Source organism: Pan paniscus, chromosome 4, assembly GCF_029289425.2.
Source record: "Pan paniscus chromosome 4, NHGRI_mPanPan1-v2.0_pri, whole genome shotgun sequence".
Taxonomy (NCBI): Eukaryota; Metazoa; Chordata; class Mammalia; order Primates; family Hominidae; genus Pan; species Pan paniscus.
In genome coordinates, this window is record NC_073253.2 from 128,699,650 (window position 1) to 128,721,451 (window position 21,802).

The 21,802-nt window shown below is 46.6% G+C and overlaps 1 protein-coding gene across 1 annotated transcript in view; it reads right to left on the reverse strand.

Moving 5' to 3' along the window:
• The window catches only part of FSTL4 (follistatin like 4), a 410,518-nt gene that overhangs the window by 198,278 nt on the left and 190,438 nt on the right, over nucleotides 1-21,802 (reverse strand). The window contains exon 4 of the mRNA XM_003829286.4: nucleotides 6,259-6,507. Within this exon, the coding sequence (XP_003829334.3) occupies nucleotides 6,259-6,507 (249 nt within the window). The remainder of the gene's footprint in view (nucleotides 1-6,258; nucleotides 6,508-21,802) is intronic.

The window sequence follows — 21,802 nt, forward strand, 5'->3', positions numbered from 1 at the left end:
AGCAGCTGCGGAGGGTGCGCCGGGTCCCCCAGCAGTGCCGGCCCACTGGGCTGTGCTCGAATTCTCGCTGGGCCTCAGCTGCCTCCCTGCAGGGCAGGGCTTAGGACCTGCAGCCTGCCATGCCTGAGCCTCCCCACCACTGTGGGCTCCTGCGTGGCCCGAGCCTCCCCAACAAGCGCTGCCACCTGCTCCATGGCACCAGGTCCCATTGACCACCCAAGGGCTGAGGAGTGCGGGTGCACTGCACGGGACTGGCAGGCAGCTCCACCTGCAGCCCGGTGCGGGATCCACTAGGTGAAGCCAGCTGGGCTCCTGAGTCTAGTAGGGACTTGGAGAACTTTTAGGTCTAGCTAAGGGATTGTAGATACACCAATCAGCACTCTGTATCTAGCTCAAGGTTTGTAAATACACCAATCAGCACCCTGTGTCTAGCTCAAGGTTTGTAAATGCACCAATCAGTGCTCTGTGTCTAGCTAATCTAGTGGGGACTTGGAGAACTTTTCTGTCTAGCTCAGGGATTGTAAACACACCAATCAGCACCCTGTCAAAATGGACCAATCAGCGCTCTGTAAAACAGACCAATCAGCTCTCTGTAAAATGGACCAATCAGCAGGATGTGGGTGGGGCCAGATAAAGGAATAAAAGCAGGCTGCCCCAGTGAGCAGTGGCAACCTGGGTCCCCTTCCACCCTGTGGAAGCTTTGTTCTTTCGCTCTTTGCAATAAATCTTGCTGCTGCTCACTCTTTGGGTCCGCACTGCCTTTATGAGCTGTAACACTCACCCCAAAGGTCTGCAGCTTCACTTCTGAGGCCAGCGAGACAACGAACCCACGGGGAGGAATTAACAACTCCAGACGCGCCGCCTTAAGAGCTGTAACACTCACCGCGAAGGTCCGCAGCTTCACTCCTGAAGCCAGCGAGGCCATGAACCCACCAGAAGGAAGAAACTCTGAACACGGCCAAACATCAGAAAGAACAAATTCCGGACACACCATCTTTAAGAACTTGTAACACTCACCGCGAGGGTCCGCGGCTTCATTCTTGAAGTCAGAGAGACCAAGAACCCACCAATTCTGGACACAACACTGGTCAGCCTGAGTTCAGACTTCCCTGCTTGGCACACAAGGCCTTTCCCCAGCTTGCTGTGATCCACTTGCCTGCCTTTATCCCCAACTATGCTCTCCCCTACACCCAGGATCCCATAATCACTTGCTCTTCCCGGAGACTGGAGGTACTTCATGCCTGTACCCCTAGAAAGCCTTCCCAACACTCTCAACCTAGCAAACCCCTTGCTCTTCAAAATCCACCTTGAAGGTCCCTTCTCCTCCAGCACCTTCTCTAAACATTCTCATCCTCAGGCAGATGAATTCTTACCCCAGGCTCCACTGGCATTTCCTGAGAGCCCGGAGGTACATTCTAGGAGCTTTGTCCAGACTGGGGATCAGAGATACCTGATTCTCCCCTTGCTTTTCTACTAACCTGCTAGATGAACTTGGGTGGCTCCTTACATCTCTTAGCAAGACAGAGAAAGTGATCATTAACTTTGATCAACTGGAGGTCAAATTCTAGTCATTCATTAAATAAATATGGAGGGCCAATGTTCTTCTCTCCCCTCATTCACAGGAGGACCCACCACCCCTGACCTCTTAGCTCATTACAGAGTTGTCACATAAATGGGCAAGGGTCTTATAGCTTGTTGCATCTGCTCCTTGAACAAGCCGTGATGTTACAACGGCAACAGCATCATCCCTAGTGCTGTTGACACTGCTTAGAGAAGAATGCTCACTGCATGCCAGGTGCTGCTCCTGTCATACTCACAACACTCTACGAGGTAAGTGCTGTTATTATCCCCATTTTACAGATGAGGTAAATGAGGCACAGAAAGCTCACGTGCCAAAGCAGTGCCCTTGAGCACGTGCCACATTGTCCCATCAGCCTGGGCCTCCCTGATGCTTCCACAGGCCCCAGCACCTCTTGCTATAGGGACTGCTCTAGCAGAGTTACACCAAATCCCCTATCAACGCCTGACAGCATCACAGCCCTGCAGCTGAATCTCACACATCCCAGGAAGTGAGTCTCCCGCTGAGAGCTGGACTGGGCTGACAAAGCTGGGGATGTAAGAAGCTTTCCCTGGCAGGACAGAGAACACTTGTGGAAGTATAGAAATGCCCCTGGAGGTGTGGGGCCCAATTTAAATTCCTAAAGTAACAAGACTCAGAGTAACAACAACAGCAACAAAATAACAAGAAGAAGAAGAAAAAAATGGCTCTTTGGCAGGAAGCTCTATTTGCTCTGCTAACTTGCAACAAAATACTGAGTTTTTATTCTGTTTAGTAACAAGTAAGAAAAAAAGATTTCTTAGTGAGCCTGTAGTATGTTTAACTTGTTTCCAAAAATGGAAATGATTTCCTGTCTTTCATTAGGTTGGGAACTCCCCTCTGAAGCACCCAAATCCACCTGCAACCGCCAGCAGGCTGAGGAAGCTGAAGGGGCCCCTTAAAACCGAACCTCTAACAGTCCCCTTTCTTCCATAATTTCATGGTTTGTTTGGAAAACTGCCCAACTATGACATTGTATCATCTGGTATAATACAACGCTGGCTTGGTGAATGATTGCTGAAAGGGAAGCTCATCTTCGTGAACAGCGTAGGAGATAAAGCGTGAATTCAAAACCAAGAAAAATGAGTTTAAAAGTGCCAACTAATACACAAATAGGAATGTGATGTCACAAGATAACTTTGAAAACACAAACTCTATAAGAAGTTAAACAGTGAAATCCACCCAATATCTTGGCATTCTCTTGGTAGGATTTGGTGCTGAGGAAAAATGTGACTCTAATTTTGCTACAAGAAGAGATACATCTTTCCCACACCCCCTTTTGTCCCAGACTTTCAGTGAGACCCTGCTTGTGACTCAGGAGATCTGGGATCAAAGCTGTAAACTCTAGCTGCAGCAATCCTTTTGAGTCTGGTTGATTTCCCGTACATGCTAATGATCCCTAAATGATATATTTCATTTTATATTCACAAGGAATCCCATTGCCATAGCAACTGGAATGTGATACCAGAAGTTTTCTTGTAAATGGGATTTAGAATGCTGCCTCTTCTCCCTTGCAGGGTGGTGAAGGCTATGTGTCCCCCCACCAGTCCTCAGGAGAACCCCCTCCCTGACAGGAAATCAGGGCCTCTGGCCACAGACGGGAGCTCTGAACTGTAGCAGCTTAGCCCAGCACAACCCATCACTTCTCTGCTCTTGCTCCACACACTCCAGCTGCACAAGGACTTGTCCGAATATTGACTTCTGGGGACAGATAAAGTCCCAGAGAATGAAGTCACAACTTCTTCTTGTAAAGTCTGATAGAAATAGAGAATGAAAGATGGATGATTTTAGAATTTTTGCTTGCATGAAAAACAAGGTTTTTTTTTGTTTCCTGTATTAATAACTCCCTGGAAAATTGGGACAAATGACAAACTGTCATTCGTGGACCTCAAGCTGTTATTAAATATTCTGCTGCCATTGTGGGGTGGGGACTGTAGGAACTTGTTCTTTATATCCTCCTTTGTTCCAGGACCCTCTGTCCCCACAGAGGTTCCCGACAGAGCCTCTGTCATCTATTTCGTTCTACTCCCCCCTGGAGCCATGGTTCTGGTGAAGGTGACGTGCTCACCCCAAGGCACTCACCTCAGGGCTGGCCTGCCTTCCATCCGTCAGGCTCCTGTGAATCAGTGCCCAGGTCTTTCCTGTTTGCTGGGCACTCCCTATGGGAATGATTGAGGAGAGGCAGCCCAGCTCTTCTGCCCTCCCACCAGGACTACAGCTGACCCTGAGGGTGAGGCACTGAAGGCCTTCCACTGGAGTCTAGACCCAAGAGGCCATCTGCAGAAAGAGAAGCCCTGGCTCTAGGTGGACATTGCTGGGAGAGGCCCCAGCAATGAGTGTCTGCCTGACACTCATGTCTTCCTTACCCACTCTCCAGCTACCATTAAATAATCTGGGCCCAGAAATCTCTCCCCAAACCTCCCAGACAGAACCCTTGCTCCTGCCTCTGCGTTCTTCACAGTTTGTGCATCTCTCTACTCTCGGCCGGTGGCCACGCTGGATTAGAATAAATAATGATGGCAGGTCTCATGAACACCAAATCCATGCAATGCACCAGGCAGTGTGCTAAGTGGTGCTTGTGCAGCCCCTCCTTTACTTCTCTCCATGGCTGCAGCAGATGGGTACTGCCATTAGTCCCATTTTACAGTCGAGGAAAAGGCCCAGAGAAGCAGAGTGATGCAACCAACACCACACAGCTGGGAAGTACCAGAGCTGGGATGCCACCCTTGGTCTTTCTGGGAGCTCACAGGCACCACTCTCCACCAAAAAGGGGTCCTTAAGAGAGGAGTTCTGCTATACCAAGTGGGTGGCAACTCACAATCTGTGAAAACCTCAATGAGTCAGAAGGATTCGGTGGATAAATTCAATCAGCATGAAGCAGAACTGAGCCCTGATCTGCTCAAGGCTGCCTGCCCCCCGCTCCACGCCAGCTTGTCCCCATCACTCCTCACCTCGGTGGGTTTTGTGGTGGCTGGTTTTTCCCTCCCATTAAATGAGAAATGTTGTTTGAATAACCAATGGTGAGGGAGGCTGTGCACACTCTGATGCAGAAATAGAAACCTTTAGGAAGATGCAATTTGAAGTATATTGGAAACCAGAGAATGGAACATCAGTCTATAAAATTCAACACGGCCAATAAAGCTGGAGCAACTGGTCAAGTGTTTTAGTTTGCACGGTTGCAGAGGAACTGGCGGCACGTGGCTGGGCAGTGCTTCCAGACTGGGGACATTTTTCCTAGGCTCATTTTGGCCTCATTTCCATAATGTGTCTCATGATCTCTGAAGCACCTTGGCATTAGCATCATAAGCACAGCTGTGAAAGTGTCCAAGACTATTGTCATCACTGGGTAAAGGCGCATTTCCCAAGCCCTGCCCTGCCTAGCACTCCATGCTGCCACGACTGCTGAGTGGAGTGGCCCATTAGGTGGGTGCAGGTGACACAGATGGATGTAACAGAGGCCAACACACCTTTGCTCCACCACCTCAGCCATGAATCCGCCTCTGCTCACGTGTGTCAGCATCATACCATCCTCAGTGGGGTTCTGTGAGGGTGAGGCAGGAGCTCTGCCCCTTCCCACTTGGTGCCCAGGCCTTTACAGCCTGGACTGCTCTCACGCCTTTGTCTTCTAGTATTGCAGGCACTTGGCAGGTGTCTAGTCCAAGCCTCCTCTTCTCCTCCCTGTGCAACCTAAAGCACATTCCTGACCTCACATAACTCCAAGTGGGCTCTCCTAGCTCAGGCTATGTGGGCCTGTTCCCATCTGCCTGCAAGCTGCTTCTGTCTTCTACACACTTCCTAATTCATGTATACCCATGTTGTACACAAATATTTGTATACAATAAATACTTCCACAGGCCATGGCATGTACTATTTACCAGGGCCACATCAATCAACCCAGGATGTGCATTCTGACTCTTGTATCTTCAAGCATCTGGGAGCCATTGAGCATTTTCTTGGTGCAGGGCACAGTGCTAGGTGCTAATACATAAGCGCATAAGACAGCCATAGCCACTGCCCTAATGGCTCTTACCGTCTAGTGGGAGCTGGTACTTCCCTTCTTTTCTGACTCAATCTCAGCCTAAAGCATGAATCCTTGGCCCCAGCTCCACAGACATGTTCTGATGTCCATGCAGGGGCTTCCTTGTCTTGCTCAGAGGTGTTCTGGACAGGCAAGACATGGGATGCCTTCCCATCAACAACTGCCCCAGGCCAGAGTTTGTGTCCTTGTCATGCTGGAAGACATTGCGCTGGTGTCTGCCTGACCACATTCTATGCACAGCACAGCCTCCTGATTCATGGAACTCTGTGCAGAAGGGTAAACATGGTCCTTGTCACAACCTTGCAAAGGCCCGTCCTATGTGGAGACCTGGGTAGTGCCCTGTTGCCTGGTCCCTAGTGAACCTGTACCAGCCAGGGTTTAATTTGACCTGCCTGGATTCTACTCCCCAAGGAGCTTCCTCTAAGGGCAGGGGTCTCTGGAGGTGGGACACAGAGTATGCATCACTAAAATGCCACTGCTGCTATTTTGTTACACACCAGTCTTTGTCTTTATTTCCTAAACATATGTAACTTGTAGACTCAGCACCCAGGTCACTTGTCAAAAAGGCATTGGAAGATCCATCACAAAACCCAAAACCACAGGGCAAGGGCCCTGTTCCTACCTTTGAGGAAACAGTCCTTGCTGTGGATGACGGTGATCCTCTTTCCCAGGAGGCAAGCAGCACGGTGGAGCTTACAGTGGTTTTCATAAAACCTCCCATCAGAGCCGCACACAGGCACGTAGCTGGGCCTGCATGCCTCCAGGCACTGGCATTCGGGCTCCCCTGTCTTCCTGCTGAGCACGCACCGGCTCCCTCGGCTGCAGAACTTCTTCCCGCAGGAGGCCAGCAGCTCGTTGTGGCTGGAAAGCCCTGCCAGACACACAAACACAGAGGGTCAGCTATAAACACCCAGAGGGTCTGGGGTCAAGGGCTTCCTTTGTAGCTCACAAGCACAGACTCCATTTGCCTGTGCAGCCAAGCTACTCAAGGTGGGGCCTGGGGGCTCGGGGTCTCCTAGGGAGTCCCTGTCCCTCCATGAGGTGGTCATTGGTGCCAAGAAGGGTGTCCTGCCTTGCAGAGCTCAGGTTTCATGGCTGACTCACTCTGAACATCTGAAACACAACACCTTTCCAACCTAGGACCCAGCTGGGGGCTTTTGATCAACTCTTGGTTCTTTCTTAGGCTTATTTTTCCTGCTTCCAGTTGAAAAATGAAAACACCCAGCTATTCCGTGCTCACAAAGAAGCACCTTACATAGAAGGACAAAGCCTGCCACTACTGCTCCCAGGCTCACAGTCAGCCTCCTGGACTAGAGGCCTATTAAAATCAATGACTTTTTAAAAAAGTGGTCCCCTCCACCCCCTGCCTGCAATACGTTTTCCTTCCTTCCTTCTTTTCCTTTACTATGTCATGACTTTGGACCAGGCTGTGTCCTAGGCACCTTAGGGGTCTCAAAGATGAACAAGTCATACCTTTCCCTCTTTCTGACTTTGTCATTCTGTAAGGTGGTGACATGTATGCAGATCAGGCAAAGGGCATGGGAGCCAGGGAGCTAAGTTTGGAAGAAGTAACTGGGAGTGGCAGAGATCATGGAGCGGGTGATGTGCCAGTGGGCCCTGCAAAGGAGAGAAAGGTTTTCCCAGAAACACAGCAGGCTTGAGCCAAGACTCCCCCAGCCGCCCTGTGGGTGGCATTTGCAGGTCTCAGGTAGAAGACTAGATGTGAGTAGGAGTTTTGTACAGTGGTGGGGTTGGGGGTCAAGGTGTGATTTCTGGGAGACTTGGAGAGCCAAGCAGAGAAATTTAGGTACACTACTGTAGGCACTGGGGAGTCACTGCAGGGAGGAAACGTGGCATAAGAAGAAAGTCATGCTCCAAGTGTTCAGGATGGGGGTGGGGGTAGCCGAGGTAGGGAGACCAGAGGCTGGCCATTTCCTTGGGGGAGAATGTGGTTCTCCATGACACACGTCATCAGGGGAGACACCAGCAGCCTTTCCCCACAGCCCAGTCCTTTCTAGCACAATGTTGCAGTTATGAGCAAGAAGGCTGAGCCCCTGGAAATGGGAGCTGCCACATTGCTTGAGTGTCCCCTGCACCCTACAACACCCACAGTGATCTCAGGCAGCAGCACCCAGAGCTCACACACCAAAGAGGTCAGGGCAGCTGGAAAGGGCACGTTTAAGTGAAAGGCGAAACAGGCGTCCATCACCAACATCACACTGCATTCTGGGAGTCTGGAAATGAGATAATCAGCACATGTCACTAAAGGTACAGATGGAAAGTTGAGAATTACACGGGGACACCAAAAGACAACTGAAATGTGAATACAGATTTTTACAGCCTCAGAAGACTTTGCTTTAAGTGTTAATTAAATCTCCATCAAAATACTCAGCAAGACAGAATGGCCCTAGTAATCATGACTAAACTTTTAGCCCCGGCTCCTACCCATGGGATTAAAATGTCTAAGCAAAAAAGAAGAAAAAAAAAAGAAAAAAATATCTTTTTCTTGTTTTTGGTTAAGTCTGCTTTTCATCATTACAGATTTGAAAGGAAAAAAAAATCAGTTATCGGCAGATTAACCACTTGATTCAATAATTCATTTAAATTCCTCCAGCCTTGGCAAACTAAGAAGTATTGACTTTTTCTTGAATCATAATAAACTAGAAGGTCAAATACCTCTGAGCAGTATAAAAGTGCAGATCCTAAGGAGGCGGGAATCTCTTTTATCCACTTTGCTAATTGTTCGCATGTCACCATGAAGGCCCAGTGGCATTCAGCGGCCCCTCTGCACGCCTTCCTGTCAAGGTTGATGGTGGCGGGGAGGGAAGGAGGCGGAAGGCAGGCAGGCACCTGGCAGGGAGGCTCTGGGCTGGAGGCCCCCCACTCACGGTGTTTATGGCTGCTTTGCCATGGAGCATATTTGATTAGCGTGATTCTCCTGGGTTGTTGGAAAATGGGTTACCCTAGAAAGTGCTGGCGCCTACTAGAAGAAACTAACAGCTCTGAAAATATCAGCCTTTGTTTCTCTCCCAAGACAGGGCCAGGACGCAAAGCATTGCCATGGGATCACTGTTTTAATAACCTTCCCATGCAGATAGGATGCAACCCACTAATTGCCCATTTTGAAGAAACAAGAGGCAAAGTCTCTGTGCCCTGGCCTCTCCGAGCCTGCTTCAGAGCGTGTGCCCTGGCCCCCATTGCTTTCTCCCTCTGGCTAAACCAGCTCCAAGTCACTGTTGTAGGCATTTTCTCTATGAAGTGCTTGCTACCAGCCCAAGTGCAAGTGTCCCTCTCTGAATCCTCCTACTCCAAAGTGCCTGCCCTGCTCTGGCCTCAGGAGGTCTCACAGGTGCTAGGCCTTGCTCCTCGTGTGGCCCCAGTATACTCAGGTTTTAAGAAATGCAGAAATTTTCAGAAGTGATCTCCTGAAGGCTAATTCAGTGCAGTTAAGAAGCCAGGCTAGGGGCTCGGATGGGGAGGGTGGTGAAGCCTCACATGTGTTGACCTGGTAGGGGTACATTTTCCCTTGCCTTCTCCAAAGTGGGCAGGAAGGAAGTGGAAGGATGGAGGTATGAGGGGAAGATGGATGTCCGTGGAGGTGGGTCTTCTGGAGTAAAGAGAACTAGAATCCTGGAGAAGCAGAGTTGGAAGGGGCTTCAGAGACCACCTACTCCATCCCAGGCAGGCAAACCAAAGCCAGTTCATGGGGGGCTGGGGGGAGAAGCTACTTTCCCTGACCCCCTCCTTTGAAAGCTGTGTGTCCAGATGGTAGTGAGCACCTCTGAGGCCCAGCGTCACACAGGGCAGCAGGCACCTACGTTTGCTTAACTTGCTGGGGAGGCTCCCATGGCCTTCCCTGCAGGCTGCACTCTGAGGGGTCAGTGTTAAGGAAACACTGGTGCCAACCTGTGGCTGCTGAAGTTGTCAAGAACACTCAGGTTCTCCCTGACATGGAAATTGGCTGTCGGCAAATATTTGATTCCTGATTACTTGCAATTAAGACAAAAGTAGCATGAAGGCCCTGCATATGCGCTTCACAATGGCCCCACAGAGGGCTGAGGATACCCCGGGCGGGGTAAGGCCCAGAATCTGATCCACAGCTACACAGATGCTGACCCAGGGGTGGGCTCCTCATTAAACAAGCCCCTTGTTACCACTTCCTCCTTGTCATTAAAACAGAATGAATTCCCCACTCCTACCACAATGATGATAAAACAGTAATGGGAAAGGTAACCAAGTGAGACTACCAGCAACTGCCTATAGTATTTATGAGGACAACCACAATGCATGAAAAGTACAATGTGCTTAATTTATAGTCATCAAGAAAGCCATTTACTCAGGTTAAAAACTGATCATCTTGCCAAATAAGCTGCTTTCCAACACAAATTAAATTTACTGAACATGGTCAGAAATGGGAACAGTTACATTAACATTATGGCGGCAGGAGAAACGAGTCTATTGGTACCAGTTGGTGCTGAAGACTCCCTCTGTGATCTGAATAAGGATTTTCAATAAGAATGTCACAGACCCAGGACTGCCATGAACTGGGAGCATAGATAGGTACAGGTGGTGTAATTGAGCGGTTGTGGAAGGCAAGCCCGTCTGACCCCGGTGGAAGGCATAAAAGGAGGCTGAGTCCTGAGATGGGCCCCAGAGAGAGTGAGTCTACATCCACATGGAGCAGGAAGCCCCTCCGTTGTTCTCCCACAGCCAGCCACAACCAAGAGCACAGACAGTTGGGTAATTTTGCTTCCAAATACTGACTCAGCCTCTGTAACCGCTTCCTGGGCCCAAAGAAAACTAACGAGTGCTCCCTTCTCAGGGACAGTGCCCCAAGTGGCAGTGAGGGAAAACCCATGAGCTCTTCCACTCTTGGATGCCAGCGGCCTGCTGGCACGTTCTTCCCAACACAGCTTTTCTGTGTCTCAGACCTCATCTCCAGCTTGACTATTGATGACAGCCCTGTCTCTCCTGACCAGGCCTTGGGAGCTCCCTGCTCCCATCTCAGCCAGATGTTCTGCCTAGGCCTGCTCCTGAAGGCTGTCAGTGCCCCCAGCACACGACCTAGCACTGAATTCCACAACCTCACCCCAACTCACTATGAGGCCTCAATGAGGTGATGGCTTGGCTCTGAGGAGGCAGTCACTGGAAAGCCCAAAACTGGCTGAAAAGAGCAAGGCGTGAATGCAGAAGACCAGAGGCAGTGTGTGCAGCATCAAGAACCTCAAGAACCTCATCTGCCACCTGCCACGAACCCTGGCCCAGTACAGCAGCTGTCTCCACCTTCTGCAGACAGAGGTACTTGTCCAGCCAAGTGCCTGCCCATGGGCAGATACAGCCCTTACACATGGCCTTATATACTTTATCTTCCAGGTACTGACACACCAACACACAGGGGAGCGGCAGCCCTCGCCTGGGGTCATGGTTGGGTTTCTCAATGACCCAGAGCGAGGCTTTGCCTGTGGAAGAGCCATGTACATGTAGCCATGTGCAGATATGTGGGGTGCGCATCCAGGGATTGGACGTAATGGTCCCAGTATTCTTCCCCGCTTTAAGATAACTTATACCCTCACACGTGGCAAGGTGGTCCAGGGACAGAGGGTGCCTGTCAGTGTTGACTCTCTCATTGCAGAAACCACCCAAGTGCCTGGTATGCAGCTGCAGAGTTCAGGTTTGTGTGAGAGCCAGGCAGAGGCCCGACGCTCCAGTCCCATGCCATGTCTACCCTAAGATGGGGTGGGTGGTAACAACGGGGCACTTCCGGAGTTCCTGCCTGCCAGCTCCCCCCCATCTATGCACCCAACAAATATTTACTGAGCACCTGCTATGTGCCAGTCCCGATTCCAGGTGCTGAGGATTCAGACAGAATAGGCTCCTATCCTCAGGGCACTAACATGACAGTGTAGGAAGACACACAAGAGGGTGAACTGGCAAACAAAAAAACAAGACAAGTGTAGATGGTGTTAAATGCGAGGAAGGAAATAACCAGGGTGCTGCAGCGGGCACACTTTACTCTGGTCAGGGAAGCCTCTTTGAGGAGGTGAGATTAGACCTGAGACCTGACGGTGAAGATGGCAGAGACCTGGGGGAAGGAGAGAGTGGAGCACCCTTGGGTGCCCTGGAACCTGGCATGCAGGGAGAGGAGGCCTGGTATAAGAAGAGGCCTGGCTCCTAAAGCCCTGCTCCAAGGTAAACATCACCAGGCAGACTCAGTCTGCAGGGAGCTGTGAGGCAGATGCAAAGTTTCACCCTGCCCAACTGTCCCACCTGGGAAGTGGGGTGAGGCCCTGCCATCCCACCACTCAGCCCTCCCAGCTGAAAGAGGTCTATCCTCTTAGAGGCCAGAAAACTCTCGGCACCCCTCAGGGCTGCTGGTGGGAAGACAGCAGCCCTCTCTGAGCTCTGACTACAGGCTACCTTGGTGAGGGCCTCCACACTCCTAGATGCCCTGGATGCTGGGGCTGCGTCAGGTCCACCTCCACCCTGTAACGCCTCATTTATATTCAAGGGTTGGGATGAGAATCTGTAATTCCTCCCAAGGACATGTGTGTGTTAACAACCAGCCAGAGAAGGCCATGTGTAAAGTGACTATTATTTACTGAGGCAGGCCCACCAGGCACCATGCTAAACTCTTAGAATCTATGAGCTCATCTGATGCTCATTTAATCCTCCTTAAAGCTCTATTAAGTAGACACAGAGGCCCTACTCAGCACATATTTGTGGCATGAATATATGCCCATTTTACAGATTAGGAAACATGAGTCAAGTGACTTGCGTATGGTTAGACAGCAAGTAGGTGGTAGAGCCTAGCTTTGAATCAGTCTCACTCCAAACCCCTTGAACTTGGGATAATCTGCTCAGCTGGTGATATGGTCTCTGCTTCAAGTTCAAGGAACTCATGCCTGGAAGATCTAGATGTCCATAGTGTGAGCTTCTCCAACATCAGGATACATCCACACATCAGCAACCCTGGCCTGCAGGATGGCTGCTGCTCATCCACCTCATGGACACATAGCTTAGAGGCCTAAGTAGCAACTTCTCTAAAGGCTGGAGGTTTACAGGGCTGCAGAAGGAAGCCCTGCTTGGATCTGTGAACATCACAGGCCCAAACCCACTCCTTGTCATGCATGGACACCTGGCCATTAAGCCCCTTACCTCCCACTATGATGTTTCCATCTTCATCACCTCCCTGTCTCCTCTCCTGCTATTTTGCCTGAAACTGGACAGGTGACTGCTGGGCAGATGTGATGTATTCTCAATGACCACAGGTGATTTCAAACTCAACCGGTGAGCACAGCCTGTATGATGAGGTTCTTGTGCACTTGATGAAAGCAGTTTGACCAGTTCTGAAAGACTTGACCACATTCTCCAATCCCAAAGCTCAACAGAAACACATGGTTATCCATTGCTGGAAGGTAATGCAACCTGACATGCATAATGTTTACAGATCCTAACCTGAGGTCTGACAAATTGACTTCAAAGTGAGAAATGCCTGGAACAAGAAGAGAGAAGGAACACCTTTCATCTGTCAGGAGGCCTGTCAATTCTGCCAAAAGAGTTTCTATGTAACCAATTTGTATCAAACCAAAGCACAAATAGGTTTCTACATATTGTCTAATGTCCCTGGGCACGGCTTCTGGAGGTGGTTATTTCTGGTCACAGCTGAAGATCAAACACCAAACACAAGTGCCAAAGCATACTTTTCAAAAACTTAAAAATGTGACTGTCACGATAATCTAAAGTGAGCATATGTTAAAGCTGTGTTTGCTTTCTTAATGAGAGAGCCCACAGTGCAGACGCTGATTCAGAGGAGGACTTGAGGAGCCACATGGGCACTGGAGAAAGAAGGTTGGGATGAGATGCCTAGGCTAGGCACACAGTAGGTGAGTGATCTGTGGGTAAGAAAACCACAAACTTTCGGGTTCTCTTTTCCACCAAAAAGAACCATGTGCATTTTTACTGGGAACAAATGTGCAAGTTAACATGTCACTGCACAGTCTGGGCCTTTAATCAGCGGCAAATTGTGCGTTGAACAAAGACGTAACCCTCTAGCCTGGATCAGTAAATAATCCTTGGGCAGATCTAGTAAACAAGGTCCCAGAGGGAGGACTTGCCACCCTCTTTTTCCCTTATTCCCAAGTTTTGGATAATTTTCTCAATACCACCCAAATCCCTACAGTAACCAACGTCACCTGAGGGAGCTGCCAAGGACTCTCATCTCTTTCTTCTGCCTGGGGCATCTTCCTTCAGAGCCCCCAGCCTCACAAAAAGACCCCAGAAAGGCAGGAACGTGAGGCTCCAAGCCACTTAGCTGAGACTTACTGAGACAGAGAGAACTTTCTCCTGGGAAAGGCCCCTGGTGGAGCAGAGGGAGAAGGGGCTGGAGCCAGAGGCCATGCTGCTGTGGGGGAGCTGACGGAGCTGAGGATGCAGCTCCTCTTCACTGAGGCGGGGATGGGGCGGGGATGGGGTGGGGTTGGGGGAGTGCTGCAACAGAACTTCCTACAGTGCTTGTGTTGATCCCGCTGGGTCTCAAGTAACATAGTAACACAGTAAAACCTTGGCCTCCACCCAGTCCTGTGCTCCTTCACAGTTGATAGCTGTGTGAGCCCAGGCAAGGTTCCACCTTCTTTTCCCTATTTAAAAGTGAGGATAACAATGGTCCTTATGGGATTGCCCCTTACAGGATTGCTTTGAGGATTACATGAGATAATTCATGTAGAGAGCTAGGCATTTAGTAAGTGCTCAATTCGGACACTCTGAATTGGTGAAAGGTTGAATAAATAGGACTGGAAAAGAAGTAGCCATTTGGTTTTACTGATTCAAGTGCATGAACATGTGGGGTAGTTGCTGTCTTCGGGAGGCCAGCCTTAATGGGAAGGTGAACATATTTATACTGAAAGTATTGAATGGTTTTTAAAAAGGCAGATGCAAAATAGCATGCTTCGAAATACCCAAAGGAAATGCTTCCCTTGCAATTTCCCTTGCGCCAGGGCTTCACTGGACCCTTACAAACTCTGCCCGGCTTCCAAGGTAGGGGAGTCTGAAATTATACATTCTTAGGGCAAAGTGACTGGAACTAACTCACAGCACAAACTGCAGGCTCTACTCAACACCTAAGGGCAGTGTCAGGTAGTCACCAGGGCCGCTGGCCTGCCAGAGGAACCCTGGTGACAGTTTCAAAGGCATCCCCTGACCTGGGCCCAATGCCAGCATATCTTGCAAACCTCTCAGGCTCACCTGCTACAGACAGGTCCTATGGTCTCTCTTCCTTCTGGGAGCCCTTTGCACTGTGTGTCATCTCCCCATCTGCTGTCTGTGACAACAGTGAAGCTACCTGACTCACCATTTCTAGAGCTTTCCCCCCAGCCCTCCCAGGTCTCCTCCACCTAAAGGAGGCTGCCAACCTGCTGGCCTGAGGACCCCGCTCCTGTGGTTCCTTAGACAGAACAGCAGGCCCTGAGGCAGGGCCCCAGCAGCGCCTTCACAGCTGCTCAGAACTCCAGGCTGGGCGTCAGGCAGTGTCTGTGGTGTCAGGGTTGGGACCAGGCTCCACTTCATTCAGAGCTCAGCACCAGGCCTGGCACAGATTGGGCTGGGTGGAGGACTGAATCTGATGAAGATGCTACAGAGACCCAAGATTGGCTGGATAGAGAGCTGAGTAATCAATCAATGGTTTTACAGAAACAGACATGGTCACAGATTGAGTGGAAAGAGTGGAGACTGTAGAAAGCCCTCGGTGGGAGAATAGCGACCTGGGATCTACAAGGTGTGTCTCTTTCACATGCAAGCCTCAGTTTCCTCATGGGTACGTGAGAGGGCTGTATAGAGATCCCTGAGATGGAAAAAATTATCCCACATCTGTGAATTGAGGATGTACATCAGAGCCAGTGTTTTAACTTGGATGTCTTTTGGCTACAATAAAACTGCACAAACCTTTTTCTTTTCCCTCTATTTGTCCTATCAAGTTATCTCAACCGGCTTTTGAAGGGTTATTTTGGAGACCTTCTTGGGAAGAAAAGCTGCATAAAAATGTCAAGTACAATAGGATTTCTGCCCTTGGGAGAGTTTCTTTTACAAAACGGCTTTGTTTTAGACACTTTCTCCAAATATATTCCTACCCCCGAGTTCCTTTTCTTTGCCTAAAGCCTCTTCAGCTCGCATCTGTCTTATTCCCTGTCACCAGCCCTCATTTTTCCTTCAGGTACTTAGCTCCTTTGTCACTTTCCCCAGCTCCTCTGGGCTCCCTCCGTCTTGGAGCCAAGGGGACCAGATGTTGCTGCTCTCCACGGTCTGCACCGTCTCGCTGATGCGCCACTACGCGGGTTCCTTCCTGCTTTTCCACCAACTAATGATTTAAGGCCGTGACACCCCAGGCTGCCTCCAATTATTTCAAGAATCACTGTGGAGTTACTCTGTGAGCCGCTGTGATGCTCCTTGTCACTTTATCCTTGGAGAATTGCCAGCACAGATGGGGAGCTAAATTCTTCCAGGACCCTTTACCTGCCATACAAGGGCCGCCCCGGTCTGCACCTTGCCTTGGTTGGATCACTTGTCATAGATGTGTCTCACAATAACAACATGCTTTTCTCCTTCATTCTACTTTTAAAGAAAAAAATGGGGGCTCAGTTAAAATATCTAATATTAGCACAGAAAACTACCATTTTCTAATCAGGAGCATTTCAATTTCACCTCTCAAGGATCTGCCCTTGTCTCTCAATGGGATTATCAGCCATAAAAACATGCACTGGATAATATCAAGACAAAGCTTAGTAACAATATCGGACAATTTGATTTCATCTATTCTCAACTTCAATCCCCTGGCTCAACCGAGCCAAGCAGTGGCTGAGGCCTCTGACAGGTGGGCCTGAGGGTTCTGGGAGGCTGGCTTTCCTGAATGCATGGGTGGGCTGGTCTGCTCTACCCCTGAGTACAGAAGAGCATGTGGAGACCAGGGGTCTCCACTGGGGCCTGACAACCTGTCTACTTCTATGAGAAGCTCACAGGGTCAGCAATTGCCCTATCAGGTACTCTCTGTGAGACCACCACCGCCTTAAGGTACTTCAGTGTTGCCTTCAAACAAGCTATGGAAAAGAACCATATACACTGGGAGCTCCAGCCTCTGAAAAAATGACTAGAATTACAGCTACTGCAGGGGAGGAGTGACACCTTAAATAGTGACAACAAAATACCAAAATGCCATGAGAATCAAGCACAGCACAAAGAAGGTTTTTGGGGGAACTATGATTTTTGAGCCAACAAGAAAATCAGGAGAATTTCAGGAAAGAATTTAAGGAGATAATGGTCACTATTAAGACGTCAAGTCTTCCAAGGTCAAGAAGAAGACATATCTCAAAACCTAGAGTGAAAATAGAAATAAAGAAAGTCTTAAAATACAGTAATAATTCCATTTAAAACTCTAAGGACAAAGAAATAGAAGAAAACTCCTTAAATAGCCAATCACTAACTGTTTCCAATTAAAATCAGGAGCCAGACAGGGATATTTGTTATCATCATTCTTATTCATAAAGGAAGTATAATAAGACAAGACAATGAAATAATCATTAACATTTGGAAAAGAAAGACAGCTAACAACGATCTCTTTTTGATGATTATGTATCTGTATACTTAGAAATCCAAGAGACTCCAGTGAAAAAATATTAAAATTATAAGAGAATTATGAAACCAGTTGGACAGATGATAAATATGCCAAAATTAATCATTCCTCTCAACAGTAGCAATAAATAATTAGAGGTGAAAAACGGAAAAACCATCTACTCATAATCATGGTAAAAACCATAAAATATTAGTAAACAAATTTGACAAGAAAGCCACAGGACCTATATAAAAAAAGGCTGTAAAACCCTACTGAAGGTCATAAAATAAGATTGGAACATTTCTTATTCGTGGGTAGGAAGACATTCTCATAAATACACAAATTTAATCCAATCATTTTAGACTTAGATGAAATGATCTTAAAAAGTTCATTTGAAGTAATAAGTGCCCCCAGATAACCAAGGAAAATAAGAGAAAGAATACTGTAGGGGGATGTGCCTTCCCAGATACTAGAACATTCAACCCAGAAAGCTGCTGTGATAAAATCAATATGAGATCAACCTAGGAAAAGGCAAATCAGTGACTGCAGATTTGGCAATAAAATAGAAAACAGGATCCAAAAATAAATGCCAATGTATATGAAAATTAGATGTATAATAAGAGTTACCACTCCAATGGGAAAATGATAGCTCTCTGATAGATGATGCTGGGGCAACCTGCTATCTACCTAGAATGAAACAACATTGGAAACCTATTTCACACCACACAAAAAATCAAATTTGAATAACTATAAATGTTTAAATTATTTCTATTAAATAATGAGTAGACAGAAAAGAACACTTATCCACTCTATGGATGGCTTAAGCATTATCGTACAACAAACGGATGAATCCATTCATTTAAAGAAAAAGAACGGTGTCTTTCATTTTGAATTTTCCCATGTGTCCCTCTCCAGTTCTATTCCCTCATTGCCACTCAGAGACCGTCATTAGCCTGAATTTTGTGTTTATCATTCTTTTGGTTTATCTCACCTTTGTATTTCTATGCAGTATGTTGTTTTCCATGTTTTCGAACTTTATATAAATGAATCACACTCTATGTACTCATCAGAGACTTTCTTCTTTTGCTCTCCCACGATATTTAGTTACACCCATGTCTGCATATAGTGGTGATTCATTCATTTTCCTTATAGTATCCCCACATAAACATGTTATTTATTTAGTTTATATTAGATTGTTTATTTGCCTTTTTCTGTGGTCCTCTTTCTCTCTTTTGTTTCCTTATTTTGAATCAAATACTTCACCCTGATTTTCTTCTTCTACTCATACAAAAATTAAATATCTCTTTTATTCTTCTACTGTTTATCTCAAATTTTAAAATGTATAATTAAGCCAAAGTCTATAATCAACACTTTAACCCTCCCCATGAAGAACCTTAGAACACCTTAGAACCTTTCCTGACCTAACTATATGACAATACTGTATATTGTGAGTCTATCTTTATTCCTCATAATTCCTTCTTATACCTCAAATTCTCTTTATGTTTGTCTAAAATGTCTATTTTATCCTAATTTTAAAGAGTTTTTTATGCTGTGTAATTATTCTTATGTTCGTGTATTTTTTTTCTTTCAACTTGATAAACATTTTGTTCCCCTGCCCTCTGGCTTCGTTGAGATGTTACCTGATAGCCTTTTCATTCCCTTATAGGTAATCCATTTTTGATGTCTGGATAATTTTAACATCTTCTCTGGTTTTCTGCAATTTCTCTGTGATGCAAACACACATATTTCTTTGCATTTACTCTGCTTCTAATTCATCAGGTTTCCTGAAAGTGAGGATTTCTATCTTTCATCAATTCTCGAACATCCTTACCTATCTTCCATTAAATGGTATCTCTATTCCATTATTTTTCTCCCTCTTTTCCAGGTATTCTAATTAGAAATATGCTACAAATTTTCATTCTATTTAAGTATCTCTTATCTCTTTCACATTTCCCATCTTTGGTTTTTCTATGTTGCATTCTGTATAATTTTTCAAATCCATCTTCCAGCTCTTAAATTAACTCTTCAGCTATTTCTAACCTACTGTTACACTCTTCCACTGAGTTCTGAATTTTGAATTTTCAGAAGTTCTTTTTAGCCATTCATAAAGATGATTGGCCATTTGTATAATCTCTTGATTTTCAATCATATTTTTAATTTTTTAAAAATATTAAATATACATATTTTATATTCGGTATCATTTTGTTATTCACAGATTTTGTTGGTTCTTACATGGCACTCTCCTTTTGGTGTTTTGATTTCTTTTTAAAAGAGCTCACATTTTCTGGAATATACTCTGTGAAAATTTTTTGAGATATAGTTTGGATATAGGCTCTTATTGATTGTGCCGGGCACCCAAGGACTCCACCATTCTGGGTTAAACTAAATTTTATGTTTGAGATTTTTCAGGTTACTCAGGTAGTTTGCATATGAGCTACAATTCCTTCTGGTGATCAGTCTATGGTTATAAATTTTCAAGGAAATTTCTCTCTGTCTACTCAGTGCCAAGATTTGAGACAGGAACATTTTCTTGCCAGTCCTTGGGACTGGGTGGATTTCTTTCTTTCTTGTTCACCCTTACACTGCAGATATAGCACTTGAGGGGCCCAGGTGTATATATATAGGGGACTGGGAGTGGGAACCTTCCACATATGCCTACCTCGGAAGGACCCTGGGATTTGTCCTTGGTATCCTGAGCCACGGAGGGTATGTAAACCAAAACCAACGTTCACCTAGTTTGGCAAAAGCCCTCAAGGTAAAGTCAGTCTCACAGCTATCTTACCTCTCTGGATTCCTGATTTCACTTGTATTTTTAGCCTCTAGGTAGTCCTTATTTTCTTACCAAGCACATCAGTGTTTAAAAGGATTTAAAAAAATATTTATCTGCTATATTGCCAGAGGCAAAAGTCAGATTATGACTTTTAAAAACAGAATCCAACAATTAAAGAAACACTTCGAGGTAAATACAGGGGTATTATTTTCAACACGGCACCATTTAGCCCTTTGGAGAAGAGACAAGAACAATTCCTGTTGCAGAAGAACCCTAGGAGCCTGGGTTATTGCCAGACAGCCTATTTTCATTTTCCTGAGCCCACCTGCATGTTAAAAGCAAGTTTAAACTCTCCTGCCACCAGGAATTTAAACAATAAAGAGAAGCCTATTAATGGGATACAATGGAGGAAAAAAATGGACACATTTGTTACCAATAACCTATGCACCTCTCTTCCACCTCCAAACCCAACTTAGAAGCCCTTAGCATCAGTACTTTCTTTCTTCAATATGTAGATGTGGCTGGCTACAAATACAAGGTCAGTGACTAGTTCCTTTTGAGCCACTTCTGATAGAAGAAATCAAAAGACTGAGTTGAGTTTGAAGTATCTTCTGAGCAGGCAATGCCTTGCTTTAGGCAGGCCCACCACAGTGTGGGTCTCGACCTACAATGTCATCTGATCTCTCATCTATGTTGGTCAGGACAAGCCTGTTTGACTGTCCTGCTCTCCTGAGATGGTAGCATCCGAAAGTGAAGGCTTTACCCTCCACTGTCGTTGATGTATTTCCACCTAAAGCTTGGACAAAAGTCATTCTAAGTACTGGCTCAGTCTTACTTATGGTGGCAAAATTAGACAATCTTAAAAATCAAAATATTCTTCTGAGCAGGTCACATTAACCAAAACTAAATTATTTTTGATTCTTGTTAATATACTTAGATCTCAACTCTAAACACATAAGAATGACTTTCACCTTTTTTTAATTCCAAGGAGAGGAGATTCTAACTATGTTTTATCTTCAAAAAGTCATAGTAAAGAGGAGGTGGCAGAGCATGGTGGTGGCCAAGTGGGGGTCAAAGCCATCACAAGGAAAGGGACATCACAAGTGGGAGGGTGGCTTTGTCGGTCTCCGGTAGCAGCTGAGGCAGGTGGTGGCAAGGTGGGATTAGGTGCAGGAAGGTGGCTGAGTGGCGCGGCAGCTTGGCAGGGGCAGGAGCTTATTTTATATGCAGGAGAATCTAACAGTATATAAATATATTGAGGACAGTGGGAACTAGGTTTTTCATGGAAGAAGAGAATTACAAATATGAAAAGAGGGAACACTAGAATGAACTCTGTGGTTGGACTGGCATTGGAGGTATTGAAGTGAACTCACAGTTTATAGCTCAAGATACAAGTGTATGTGTCTATGTATACATAGGTCCTTACCCCGCTTTCAGAGAGAATCTGCAAGCAGCAAAACCCCAATAGCAAGGAGCACGTTTAACGCTCACATCTTTGCTTCTCAAAATAGCTCACCACTAAAAAGAACCAAGGCTCTTTGAAAAAATGGTTTGTTCCAGGGAAGGGGCAGGGAAAAAATAAGAATAGCCTAGAACATCTTGTACCAGAAAGTAAGGAATCACTTAAAGAATCATGAGATGCATCAAAAAGGACATAAAAGGCAGTCTGAAGAAGCTCCTACTGGCCAAGTCTGGGACATTTTAAGCATGAAAATCGTAAGGTCGTAATGGATAATAGCTTTCTGTTAATTTGGTGGAACTGATTTTTTAAAGGTGAACAAATAAATGGGGACAAGAGAA